The following is a 14,398-nucleotide window of genomic DNA, read 5'->3' as shown; positions in this document are numbered from 1 at the left end:
CACAATGGAGCCCAAAATTTACCTTGCTAAGTGGGAAATTAAGTGAGTTTTGCTCCATTTTACGACTTTTCTCGCCACATTTGTTAAATCAATCGCTGCAGTCATTAAGTTAGTAACACGGTTGTTAAGTGAATCTGGCTTCCCCGTTGACTTGGCTTGTCCGAAAGTCACAAAAGGGGATCATGCGACCCCCCCCTTGGGACACTATGACGGTCATAAATGTGAGTCAGTTGTCAAGCTGTCTCCGAATGTCAGTCACGTGACTATGGGGATGGAGCAACGGTCGTAAGTGTGAAAAATGGCCCGAGGTCACTTTTTTCAGTGCCGTTGTAACTTCGAACGGTCACTAAGTGAACTGTCGTAAGTCAAGGACCACCTGTACCACCATCCACATGCATTTCTCTCCTGCTCTTTTTCCTCTTTAGATTTTTGCCTCCTCAACCTCCAGCTGTGGAAATGTTCGGAGACATGCTGGCCTCGTCTTTTTCCATTGCGATTGTGGCTTATGCGATCGCCGTCTCGGTGGGAAAAGTCTACGCCACCAAGTACGATTACGCCATCGATGGAAACCAGGTAGGAAAAACTGCACCCTATTCCTGAAGGACAGTGAAACACCGTCTAAATCTAAAGGTTTCTTTAAGGAATTAAATAAATGGACTTGCACATGTGCAGCCTATTGCGGGGGGAGGGCGGTGTTAGAATTTTAAAATTTATAGCTGAAGTTGGCAGCTGGTAGAGAACGGGAGAATTAACACAGTCACCCCATTAATAGAGATGGGCAGCCATGAAAATGAATTATGTTAAAATAAAGTCAAAGTGAAGTGAAGTGAAGCAGCCATGCAAATGAATAAAATAAAATAAAATAAAATAAAATAAAATAATGAAAAAAAACAAAACAAAACAAAATGAAATGAAACGAAACAAAACAAAATAATAAAATGAAATAATGAAATGAAATAATAAAATAAAATATAAATTAAATTAAATTAAATTAAATTAAATTAAAAAATGAAGTGGAGTGGCGTTAAGTGAAGTGAAGTGGCCATGCAAATGAATAAAATAAAATAAAATAAAATAAAATAAAAAGTGAAGTGGCCATGCAAATGAATAAAATAAAATAAAATGAAATAAAATAAAATAAAATAAAAAGTGAAGTGGCCATGCAAATGAATAAAATAAAATAAAATGAAATAAAGTAAAATAAAATAAAATGAAGTGAAGTGAAGCAGCCATGCAAATGAATAAAATGAAATGAAATGAAATAAGGTAAAATAAAATGAAGTGAAGTGAAGCAGACATGCAAATGAATGAAATGAAATGAAATGAAATGAAATAAGGTAAAATAAAATGAAGTGAAGTGAAGCAGCCATGCAAATGAATAAAATAAAGTAAAATAAAGTGAAGTGAAGTGAAATGAAATGAAGTAAGGTGAAGTGAAGTAAAGCAGCCATACAAATGAATAAAATAATGTGAAGAGAAGTGAAGTGAAGTGAAGGTTCCAGTCCAAAATTCCCAAGGCCGTTTGAGGAACTTTGAAGATGTCTGGACTTCAACTCCCAGCTCATCTTAAAGGTGCCCCTTTTGACAAAGAAGAACGAAAACCGCAGGCCTCCTGCAATTAAATCTGAGCTGTACGAGAAGTCCTCAGTCCTTAATCCCCAACACACAACTATTCATTTAGAGACCCTTCGAAGTCACAGTGAACTTGAAAACAGTGACTTCTCACTAGTCCTCTCACTTACAACCGTCGCAGCACAAGATCAAAATCCAGGGGCGTGGCATGAAACGTGATGGCCATTTGCACCCTTCCCAGCCAGCTTCTGACAAGCAAAGTCAGTGGAGGAAACCACTTAATGACCTTCTGATTCACTTAGCAACGGCATTAATTCACTTATCAACTGTGGCATAGAACGACGTGTACTTTCTCCAAGCCTAATACAATATTTCCATGTACGATGAAGGACTTTGTTGTCGTTGCTGTTTTGGTTTTTACACACCGTTTGTTTATTCCCATTGTCTAACCTTCTAGGAATTTATCGCCTTCGGAATCAGCAATATTTTTTCAGGAGCCTTTTCCTGTTTCGCTGCTACTACCGCACTGTCTCGCACTGCCGTCCAAGAAAGTACAGGTGGCAAAACTCAGGTATTTCATTTGTATTCATGTGAGACTTCTACTGCTTGCCCATCATTCTTGGAACTGATTTGGTGGAGCAGGTTTTGAACAAGTCGTCGGATGGTTGATGCTAGTTGCGTCGTATTTTAACATAACACAAAGGAGGTGAAGTCCTTGCGGAGAGAAGATTACGGAATAATTGATGTAATTTATTCTTTTGCCGTAAAGTCAGGTTGCAGGGAAAACCCCAGTGGTGGAATTCAGCTGGTTTAGACCGGTTCGGGCGAACCGGTAGTGACAACCTGCCCCAATGCTATGCCATGCTATTTAGTCACCTTTTCTAAGCCACATGCATGTGTGCAAACATGCGTAGAAGGACGTGCACATGCACAGGATGTGCACACTCACATTTTTGGTGCGCGGCAAACCGATGGTAAAATAATGTGAAACCCACTTCTGGACAACCCTGAATTTGGACTTTGGCATCTGTCTTGAATGATCTAGAGCATCACTTTCATATTTATTTATGACTAGTTGGTAGTAGTTAAGGCGGAAGTCATGGTAGTTAAGAAGAATATTGGTGGAGAATTGAACCTTGGGCCCTCCCCTTACAAAGTATTAAAGGGATTGTTAGAAGACAATATGGAATTCTTTATTGGCCAAGTGTGATTAGACACACACGGAATTTGTCTCCGGTGCATAAGCTCTCAGTGTGCGTACAGCAATAGTGATTGATCATTATCATAGTCATTGTAGCATACATTTATCATAAAACATTAGATACAACCAGTGGTGGGATTCAGCCGGTTCGGGATGGTTCAGGCGGACCAGTAGTTAAATTGCTCCTGGCCCCTCCCCTCCCCTCCACGGCCCTTCCAAGAATCCCCCGCACCCGATTTTGGCTCCCAGGTAAGTGCAGGGAGTAAGTGCAAAATGGGGTGTGGGGGGGCAGTGTGACACCCCCCACCCCCATGGCCCGTTTTCACTCCCAGGAGGCTGCAGGGAGGCCTACTAGGCCCAAAACATGGTGCTGCCCCCCACGGCCTGTTTTTGCTCCCAGGGGGGGCGCAGGAGGCCGAGTGCTGCCTGTCACACCCGCTGGCCACGCCCACCATGGCCACGCCCACCCAGCTGGTCATTAGGGCAGAGAACCGGTTGTTAAATTATTTGACTCCCACCACTGGATACAACACTTAGTGATAGTCATGGATACTAAATAAGCAATCAACATAAATCATACAAATGTCAAGTTTTAAAATAGGGTTTTGAAATCACATTTCCTTGTATGGCAACAAGAAGAATAAAAAAAAAATCTCTGATTCTGTTAAAAATGCTATTTTGACAATTTATAATCTCTACTGAAAACAGCTCACTAGTAGCCACTTTGCCTAAATATTCCTGGAAACAAACTTATTTTCTTGACGGTTTCCAATATTTTATTTTCAGGTTGCCGGTATAATCTCAGCGTTTATTGTATTAATTGCTATTGTAGCTTTGGGGAAGCTCCTGGAACCTCTGCAAAAGGTAGTTTGTTCTGATATATTTTACCATTTATTTAATATTTTGTGCTCCTGATAAACAGAAATCCTTCTCCGTTCTTAGTAACACAACTTAGTCAGGAACTGTTGTGGAAATAAAATTGAAGGGGATCCTTAAATCAGCACTTCAAGAAAAAAGAATATCTGTAGCTCTATCGTCCCAAAGGTGCTTTTTCAGGAGGCAACTGGACTTTCTTATTTTTTATTTTTTTTGAAGACGTTTCACTTTTCATCCAAGAAGCTTCTTCGGCTCTGACTCAATGGTGGGGAATGGAAGGATTTATACTCCTTGCAGACAGCTGGTCATTTGCATCCTTTTAGAGAGTCGTTGAGGGCACTTGGAGGCTTATCTGTATATCTCTGGATGATGGAGAATCTCTACAGACTTTTAGCTATACAGTTTGGGATGAACCCCCTTTGAAGGGTGTGGGAGTAGGAATGGATTTCCAGAGGGAAAATTGCAGACTACAGGAACCATTTGCACCACTCTGGTGACCCTGAGGACACAGATAAACTTCCAAGTGGCCTCAACGACCCTCTAAAACAGTGGTTCTCAACCTTCGTAATGCCGCGACCCTTTAATATAGTTCCTCATGTTGTGGTGATCCCCAACCATAAAATTATTCCTAAGACTATTGAAAATATGTGTTTTCCGATGGTCATAGGTGGCCCCTGTGAAAGGGTCGTTCGACCCCCCAAAGGGGTCCCGACCCACAGGTTAAGAACCACTGCTCTAAAAGGATGCAAATGACCATCTGTCTGCAAGGAGTATAATTCCTTCCATTCCCCAGGGGCTACAAGTGCAACCCCTACTTTGACATTTTTAAGCAATCCCCAAGAACCCCTGCTTAGACAGCTAGTCCTCGACATACGTCCACCATCGATCCCAAAATTTCTGTTGTGAAGCAAGACCTTTGTTAAGTGAGTTTTGCCCCATTTTATGGCCTTTCTTGCCACCGTTGTTAAGTGAAACGCTGCAGCTGATAAATTATTAACCTGGTTGTTAAGTGAAACGGGCTTCCCTATTGACCTTGATTGTCAAAAGGGCGCAAGAAGGGATCATGTGACCTCAGGACTGCCATGTTCTTCCCGCACGTGCATCCCATTGCCTTTCAAGTCCAGTGGGATGTGCATGCACGAAGAACATGGCGATGACAGCAGCTGGTTTTTCCACAACCTCTGGTACTTTTTGGCGGCTGGCTGGGGGCCACCAAAAACTCCAGTCAGCTTGCCTTCTGGACTCTGGACCAGCCGCCATGGAAGGTAAGCAGCCCGAACAAAGAGGTGGGGGGGGGAAGCGGGGCTAGGGCCGGGGCCGCTAAAGGAGGGGAAAAGCGGGTGAAGGGACGGCGGGGATAGATAAGAGGAAATTCCAAAAAATTTCCTACCTTTTCCTGTGGGCGTGGCTAGGTGGGGGGGGGGTCATGTGACTGAGTGGGTGTGGGCGTGAGTGATGTCAAGTTGGCCACGCCCACCCAGTCACATGCCCCCCCACCTAGCCACGCCCCCCGAACCGGTAGCGAAAATTTTTGAACCACCACTTCTTGGAACGGTCACTAAATGAATTGTTGTAAGGCGAGAACTGCCTGTATCTTCTTTGGAATCTCTCAAACGGATTTTTACTTTTTTTAAAAAAAAACACGCTAACGTTTCTTTCTCCTCTCTTTGTAGTCTGTTTTGGCAGCTGTGGTCATTGCGAACCTAAAAGGGATGTTTATGCAAGTTTGCGATGTCCCTCGTTTGTGGAGGCAGAGCAAAGCAGACGCTGTGAGTCCCGTTTTCTTCAGAAAGAACTGAGAGTTATCGGTCACACTTGAATTCATCTCTTCTCTATTTAGGCAGCTGCCTTTTGTTTCGTTTAATAATTAATCCTTCGCTGAGAATCTCATGTTGGGGGGGGGGGGAGAACGACAAAAAACCAAGAGCTTCTTGGTTATTCCAGTGAATTTCTGACCATTGACGATCTCCGTGTCAGGAAAGAAAAACCAGGCCTGAACTGAAGGTCAAATTAAACTGATTTTTTGTTAAAAGGCCTAAGAGGAGGAATCTTCTCAACTGTTGTGACTCAGGCTTCCTGAGTCATTAAACCACACAAGTAGTCCCAAAAACCTCTTTTATTGCAACAGCTGTGAATTACGTTCATTCACAGCTGAGTCCCAATTAGTTGCAAAAAGTCCTTCGGGAGAAGTCCTTTGGGATAATCACCAACCTTTATCTCCCTTGACAAGCTGCCAAAGACCTACTTGGCAAAGCCATACGGAGTCCAGAATCAAACAGGGATGCCGACTGGGAACAGAATTAACAACGTTGCTTTCCTGCAAAGGTCCCATGTGCCTTTGCTCCTCTTTTAAGATTTATGGGAGAGGCCAATCATCTCCAGGTCTTATTCCCGAGTTGTCCCTTTTGTTTTAACTGTTCTTGCCTTCTGGCAGCTCTGCACATACGTACACTAAGAACAGGCTCCTCCTGTTCCTCTGCCTCTCTGATGTCTGACTCTGGAGGCTCCAGAGTCCACACACAACTCCCAGATGGCCTTGGCCCCCTCTCTGCCTCTGACACAGAGCCCTCGCCCAAGCCTTCCCCAGACTCCAGGACTGGCCCATGTTCCTCCCCAGCCTCCTCACTGTCCGACTCCGCTGCTGGCGGACCACAACATCAACTAGGAGTTGAGAATTTGCTAAGAGTTAGATAAGGATCCACAGAATTCAAGGGAAGCTGGGCTTAGTTTGCTTGTGGCTACGTAGGGATTCTAGGCTGATTCCTCTTTTGACTCCGCCCCCAGGTCCTGCCATTCTTTGTCCTACACTCAAGAATGATTGTGTTATGTCACCAATAACACTCCATCACTAATTTCACTTTTCTGAAACAGCCTTCCTACATAGGTATGTTTCTACTGAGGAAGTTTTAGTAACATTGATCATACTCTCAAGAGGAGAGCTGCAGAAAAATGGATAAATCCTGTCTACAGAAGTCTAGCACGTTAGGAAGAAAATAAGGGTACTTATTCCTTTCTTCTAGAGGGACACGGTGGCTCAGTGGCTAAGACACTGAGCTTGTCGATCGAAAGGTCGGCAGTTCAGCGGTTCGAATCCCGAGTGCCGCGTAACTGGGTGAGCTCCTGTTACTTGTCCCAGCTTCTATCAATCTAGCAGTTCGAAAGCATGTAAAAAATGCAAGTAGAAAAATAGGGACCACCTTTGGTGGGAAGGTAACAGCGTTGAGTCATGCCAGCCATATGACCACGGAGACGTCTTCGGACAGCACTGGCTCTTTGGCTTTGAAACAGAGATGAGCACCACCCCCTAGAGTCGGGAACGACTAGCACATATGTGCGAGGGGAAACTTTACCTTTACCATTTATCTTTCTTCTAACAAATAGAAGGAAGGTGCAAAGCTTGTGTGGATCCTCCGGCATGAACTTTCTAACTTACTAACCTTGCCCCATTGAATCCAAATTGGGTAGCCATTCTTCAACTGCTATGGTGTGGTGTTAACTTCTTCCCATTCTAGAAAGTAGGTTTAAATGAATATGAGGCTAAGACAGAAGTTTATCAACTCAGGTAGAACTAGACCAGGGGTGAAATCCAGCAGGTTCTGACAGGTTCTGAAGAACCGGTAGCAGAAATTTTGAGTAGTTCGGAGAACCAGCAAATACCACATCTGGCTGGCTCCAGAGTGTGGTGGGAATGGAGATTTTGCAGTATCCTTCCCCTGCCACACCCACCAAGCCACGCCCACATAACCGGTAATAAAAAAAATTGAATTTCACCACTGAACTAGACCATATATATGGGTAGTCCTTGACTTATGACTTACAATTGAGCCCAAAATTTATGTTGTTAAGTGAGACATTTGTTAAGTGAGCTTTGCTCCACTTTGCGACCTTTCTTGCCGCAGTTGTTAAGTGAATCACTGCAGTTGATAAGTTAGTTACATGGTTGTTAAGAGAACCTGGTTTCCCCATTGACTTTGCTCGTCAGAAGGTCATAAAAGGGGATCATATGACCCCGGGATATTACGACCGTCATAAATACGAACCCGTTGCCAAGCATCTGAATTTTGATCACATGATCATGGGGATGCTACAAAATGTGAAAAACGGTCATAAATCACTTTTTTCAGTGTCGTAACTTTGAGCGGTCACTAAATGAACTGTCGTAAGTCGAGGACTACTGTACTGTAATGCCTATTGGTTTTACTTAACATCTTCATCTATTTATTTTCCAGATGATCTGGGTTTTCACATGCATAGCATCCATCATCCTTGGATTGGATTTAGGATTACTTGCCGGGTTGATATTCGCACTGCTAACGGTGGTACTGAGAGTTCAGTTGTGAGTATAATCTTTAAAAAGAAATTTGCACCCAAGACAGGAAAATGAGTGCAAATCCCTCTACAGACGGAGTTTTTTTTTTCAAGCATGAAGTGCTATAAAAGCTGCCATTGCTTTTGCTGTTACAGATAGTTCTCGACTTACAAGCAGTCATTTAGCAATCGTTCGAAGTTACAGCATCTGCTGTCCTACCTACTCACTCACACACACACAGAGCAGTGTGTTTTAGAGAGTTTATTAATGTTCCCTAGAAATTCTCTTCTCCCAGCCTCAGAACTGTCCCAAATCCAGCCACAAGCAGGCCAAGATTAGCCCTCAGTGCAATGGCCGATAGTCCATAAAATAAATCCACCAAACAAAGTTAAATCCACCAGGCCAAACTGAAATGTGAACCCACAAAAGTTCACTCGGCAAAAACACATACTGGTAGAACCCAAACACGTGGTTCCCAGCAACCTCTCCCTCTCCCTGCCGTGATAAATAGCTTTCCAGTGCAGACCATCAAGACAGGCAGGGCCTTTTCCTGAGTAAGTTGGCAGATCTCCTTTGCTCTTATCTTTTCTCTTCCCTGGGTGCTCTCGGATGCACCACGGAAGGCAGTTCCTCCTCCTCCTCCTCTTCACTGACCTGCAAGCTGTCCCCAGATGAAGCCTCCTGTAAATCCCTTTCGACTGGCAGTTCAGAATCATTCATTAACCCCGTTCCTGACATGCCAGGATTGAGCCCATCCTCCCTCGAGCCAGCCTCCAAGGAAAAGTCGGAGGAGTTGTCCAAGGGAGACATCACACAGTGGCACTGGAAAAAAATGACATATAACCAGTCCTTGAGCTTATGATCATTGCTGCGTCCCCATGGTCATATGAACAAAATTTGGGCACTTGGCAACTGGTGGCAGCATCCTGGGGTCACATGGTCACTATCTGTGACCTTGCCAGAGGTCTTCTGACAAGTAAAATCGATGGGAGAAGCCTGATTCACTTAATAACGGCACAATTCACTTAACAGCAATAATTCACTTAACAACCAGGGCAAAAAAAAAGGTTGCAAAACAGGCTGTGACTCACTTAACAACCACTTTGCTTAGCAATGGAAATTCTACTCCCAATTGTGGTTGTAAATCAAGGACTACCTGTATTTGACAAGTTTTTGGCTATCAGTTATGGCTCAGCTACCATTGCGTGGGACAAATTTTGTGTATTCCTTGCAACCTTTGCTTGCAACAAATTTTGTGTATTCCTTGCAAACGTTGCTTGCAACAAATTCTGTTCTGTATGTTACATTTGTTTAATTTTTAAATCTTTATCCTGATCAATATTTTATTTTGTTTTGTCAGTCCTTCCTGGGGTAAACTCGGTAACGTTCCTGGCACGGATCTATATAAGAACATCAAAGAATACAAAAACGTAAGACTTGTCTAGCAAACTAATATTTCAAATACTTAGAGGGGAAAAATGATGTTTAAGATTTATTTCAAAGGTGATTGACATGCGGTCTGCATGACACAACGGTTGATAGATCTATTTCCGGCGTCTCATAAGAGCAGCCGATCGAGAATTAATAACCATGTGAAAAATATCAAGCCAAATCAAGTCATTCATCCGTTCGCTATTACTTTAAGTTTAATAGATTAACTGAACAAACTGAATTCCTGTTACATCAGTTTGAGATTTTCTAAGCTGGATTTTCTAAAACTGTTTTTAAGAAACAGATCGCAGCGTTTTCGTTGTAGGAGAATCTATAGAAGTTGCAAAGACTACAATTCCCAGCATTCTTCATTACAGGTAGTCCTTGATTCACAACAGCTCGTTTAGTGACTGTTCTAAGTTACAATGGCGGTGAAGAAAAGTGATTTATGACCACTTTTCACATTTGAAACCTTCCCCATGGTCACACGATTAAAATTCAGATGCTTGGCCACTGACTCGTATTTATGACGGTGGTAATGTCCCGGGGTCATGTGATCCCCCCCTTTTTTTGTTGTTGTTGTTGTTGGGTTTTTTTTGTAAATTTTTTTTTATTTTTTCCAAATTTAAACATAAAACATAGCTTTCAAGAGCAAAAATCTCGATCCGGTCATAGGTGGTTACCACGCTTACATTCCTTTCACAAGCTCAATTCACAATTTCCATTACATCTTTTATAAGTAAACAAAAAAGAAAAGAAAAGAAGATAAAAAAGAACTTTAAAAAAAACCAATTTTAACTCAAATTTAACATTTTCATCTATATAAAATCCATTATATCTATCCAAAATTAGTTTCAAATTCACTTTCACTCATTTGATCCCCTTTCTGTGACTTTCTGATAAGCCAAGACAATAGGGGAAGCCAAATTCACAACAACTATGTCATTAACAGAGATATAACACAGTACACAATACACAGTTTTAGTGTATTCCTTGTCATGAATGGAGTTTATCAAATTGCAAAAGCAAGTTTGTCATCTTTGATTGCCAATCAGAACACACTGTGGGCACTTTAAAAGGTTGTGTGAAGTGGGCCCATCCTCTATGTTTTTAGCAAATAGATGCTTGATCTTCACATGGGAAGTTGGCATATTGACCATCTGTCACTCTAATAGGGAGACATGTATATAGGCTATTTATTTGTGGGGTATTCAGAATATTATAGAAATAATTGGGAATTCACCAGGAACAATTTATCTACATCAGAGATGGGGAAATTGGTTCGGTCTACCTTATTGTCTAAGTCACGGGTGTCGAACTTGATTTCATTGAGGGCCGCATCACGGCTGTGTTTGACCTTCTGGGGCCGGGTGGGCGTGGCCAGCTCAACGCCACTCATGCTGGGGGCGCTTGTGGCGGACTGAGCGCTCTGCCAGTGAAAATGGAGCTCGGGAGGGTTGCAGGAGGCCGTCGGTAGCGGAAAGTGGAGGTTGGGAGGGCAGCGCGCAGCCCTCCCAAGCTCTGTTTTCACTGGCAGAGGCACCGCGGGCCGGTCCTTCGCTGTTTCCAAGGCAGCCCAATGGTCCAGATCTAAGCACCCCGTGGGCTGGATCCGGCACCCGGGCCTTGACCCCCCCTGGTCTAAGTCTTATATCCTCTGCTTAGGTTAATAGCAGTAACTGTATAACAGAGTTGGAAGGGACCTTGGAGGTCTTCTAGTCCAACCCCCTGCTTAAGCAGGAGACCCTATATCAGGGGTCAGCAACCTGCGGCTCTGGAGCCGCATGTGGCTCTTTCACCCCTCTGCTGCGGCTCCCTGTCACTCAAAATATGCATCACAACCGCCAATGTGCGACACTCACCGGCACGCAATTTATTGAGCCTTTCAACCCCGGTAGGCCAACCACGGATAAATAAAAAAAAAAGAGATAAAAGTTTCAGAAGAAAACAGAACATTTAATTTCAACTACATAGGCTAGTTTTGTGGCCGCTGAAGAAATAGTCAGGCACGGGAAGGGTTTTTGTGGCTCCCGGTGTTTTCTTTTCTGTGGGAAACGGGTCCAAATGGCTCTTTGAGTGTTTAAGGTTGCAGACCCCTGCCCTATACTATTCTGGATGTCCAATCTCTTCTTAAAAACCTCCACAACTTCTGGAGTCAAACAATTTTACCAGGTTTTTTTTTTTTTTTGTTCTTCTGGGCCTAAAGCAAATAAGATTTGCTTATAAAGAAGTAAAAACTTATTTTTTTACAACAGGTTGCTGAACCTGAAGGAGTGAAGATTCTCAAGTTTTCAAGTCCCATTTTTTATGCTAATATTGATGGCTTAAGAAGCAGCGTGAAATCTACTGTAAGTAGTAATGTTTTCGAAGGGGTGCGATTGAGGCTTCTCGAAATATCAATACAGTGTTCGGTGTGACGTTTAGCAGGGATTAAGTTTGTTGGGAAGACACCAATAGAAGAGGATATTTGTAGCTCAGGGTTGAACTGTGGACTTCTTGATGCTCTCTGAGCTTGGTGGTTTTCTTGCAGACGTTTCAGGACCCAATTAGGTTATATCATCAGTGCTACAAGGGAGGGCGGTTTGCAGAGAGGAGGAGGAGGAGGAGGACAGCTGTGGGGTCCTTGATGCTCTCTGAGTTTGGTGGTGTTCTTATAGACCAGTGTTTCTCAACCTTAGTAGCTTGAAGATGGGTGGACTTCAACTCCCAGAATCCCCCAGCCAGCAGCGCTGGCTGGGGGATTCTGGGAGTTGAAGTCCACCCATCTTCAAGTTTCCAAGGTTGAGAAACACTGTTATAGACGTTTCATAACCCAACTGAGCTATATCATCAGTGCTACAAGGGAGGGAAGTTTGCAGAGAGAAGAAGGAGGAGAGAGAGGGGGATACCGACTTAGAAATGGATGGTAACTGGCTAAGAAATTGCTTGAGAACGTATTTTTTTTTCCTGAAATTCTGGGATGGATGAGAGTCAGCATATACACATATAACAAACAATTGACGTCCACTATTTTTAATGGATTGTAGCCAAGGTGTTTCATTTCGAAATGTAAGGTCTGGCTGTACGCTTAAGCCCTCAGTGAACCAAAAAGAAGGACTTAAACGGAGTCTTGAATAAGAATCAACATTTAATCTTTGATCAAAGACAAAAGGCTGGATAAAACCATTCCAAACACATACGAAGAGATATATATATGGGAGGGCTCACACCTTCAGAGAAGATGTAACCTCTTTTTATACCTTTAAAACACCAGTTAAATCCCCAACTCTGGCCCCCTAATTTATGTTTGTGTATTCTTTGCTGCCCTGCAAGGGAATAGAAACTTCCCAATTAGTTTTATCTTAAGCATTTCTTTGTTTACTCAATTGGCCATTTAGCCCCCTGGCTCTGCAAAGCAGGAGCTTATCCAGATCAAACATAAATTAGGGCTGAGGTGTAAATTATCCCTTTGTTGATGGCTGTAGTTCCAACTAGATAGGTACCATGCTTTTAGATGGCAGAGAAAAAGATTGATATGAGTTCAGGTCAAATGGCAGGGATATATGTTTGACAAATACCAGATACATTACAGAGGCCTAATAACAATATGTTTGTAACAGGAGATACAAATAGAAAGGAATAATATATGTGATACAAATACAAAGGCACAATATATATGTTACAGGAACCTAATGGTTACAGAATAACAAGCTTTTACTAAATCTAGTATATCAGTATTTTATAGTCTATCTTTATTATTGTTTCCCTACACTACCCCCTATGTAAACACAACTAAAACAAAAATTACTGAATTTGTTGTTTGAAGGTTGGATTTGATGCCGTCCGGGTGTACAACAAGAGGCTGAAGGCTTTGAGGAAAATACAGAAGCTAATCAAGAAAGGAAAATTGAAAGCAACCAAAGTAAAGTGCCAATTTTTATTCTTTGCTCGGTTGTCTTTAAAAGGGTTTTATCATGGGCAATCGATTTGAAATCATTTTTCTCTTATAGTACTTGCAACCTGTTTTTCTATTTTACTTTTAATTTCTTGGAGGCACAAAAAAAAATCTAATTAGCAAGCGAGTCTCAAGATTCTCGTGAATTCCCAAGGCCCTTTAACCACACTTAGTTTTCCTTTCTCTCACTTTCTCTGCTGATGTACATCTGTTTAATGTTCAATTTAATTTTTGTAAAATATTTACAAAACATAGTGTTCAAAACAATATAAACTGTATTTATTATACTGTACACCACCCAAAATTACTGTTTGGAATGAGATGGGCAGGATCTACATTTGAGAAAGAAGTAAATAAAAACCACGCTCAATAAAAAAAAAAGTCCTCCACTTACAACCATTCGTTTAGTGACTGTTCGAAGTTACGATGACACTGAAAAAAAGTTACTTATGCATTTTGCACACTTACGACCATTGCTGCATCCCTATAGTCACATGATCGAAATTCGGACACTTGGCAACTGACTCATATTTATGACTGTTGCAGTATTCCCCGGGTCGTGTGATCACCTTTTGCGACTAGCAAAGTCAATGGGGAAGCCAGATTCACTTAATAACCATGTTTGTAACTTAACAACTGCAGTGATTCACTTAACAGCTTAGCAACTGTGGCAGGGAAGGTTGTAAAATGGGACAAAATTCAATAAATGTCTCGTTTAGCAATGGAAATTTTGGATTCAAATTGTGGTCGTAAGTCGAGAACTGTTAGTACAACATAGAGCAAAAGTATTTGAGGGACATGGATTCCTACATGAAAAAACTGGGACATTCCCTAAAATAATAATAATAACTTGCATGGCTAAATCAAGCATCCTTGGACGAAATTTGAGATATTAAATCATGGAAGCAAAGAGTTACAGAGCTCGGAAAGAATCTGAAGAGAAAAATGCATGCGAGTTAGAACATCTAGATCAGGCAATAAACTTGACTACAGAGAAGAAGATTCCAGATAAGGCAACAATGAGTAGAAAATTGACTTGGGATCAAAGCAAAACCTGGAATGTGACTTGAAAGTT

General features: G+C 42.2%; 1 protein-coding gene across 1 annotated transcript in view; it reads left to right on the top strand.

Annotated features, from left to right (window-relative positions):
• SLC26A4 (solute carrier family 26 member 4) overlaps positions 1-14,398 on the top strand; it is a 39,456-nt gene that overhangs the window by 15,982 nt on the left and 9,076 nt on the right. The window contains exons 8-15 of the mRNA XM_060692694.2: positions 426-573; positions 2,030-2,143; positions 3,560-3,637; positions 5,323-5,418; positions 7,879-7,985; positions 9,319-9,388; positions 11,645-11,737; positions 13,195-13,290. Of these exons, the coding sequence (XP_060548677.2) occupies positions 426-573; positions 2,030-2,143; positions 3,560-3,637; positions 5,323-5,418; positions 7,879-7,985; positions 9,319-9,388; positions 11,645-11,737; positions 13,195-13,290 (802 nt within the window). The remainder of the gene's footprint in view (positions 1-425; positions 574-2,029; positions 2,144-3,559; positions 3,638-5,322; positions 5,419-7,878; positions 7,986-9,318; positions 9,389-11,644; positions 11,738-13,194; positions 13,291-14,398) is intronic.

The sequence above is a fragment of the Pantherophis guttatus genome, chromosome 7, assembly GCF_059756535.1.
Source record: "Pantherophis guttatus breed Tessera chromosome 7, ASM5975653v1, whole genome shotgun sequence".
In the NCBI taxonomy this organism is placed as follows: Eukaryota; Metazoa; Chordata; class Lepidosauria; order Squamata; family Colubridae; genus Pantherophis; species Pantherophis guttatus.
This window is presented reverse-complemented; position numbering and strand designations above follow the sequence as displayed.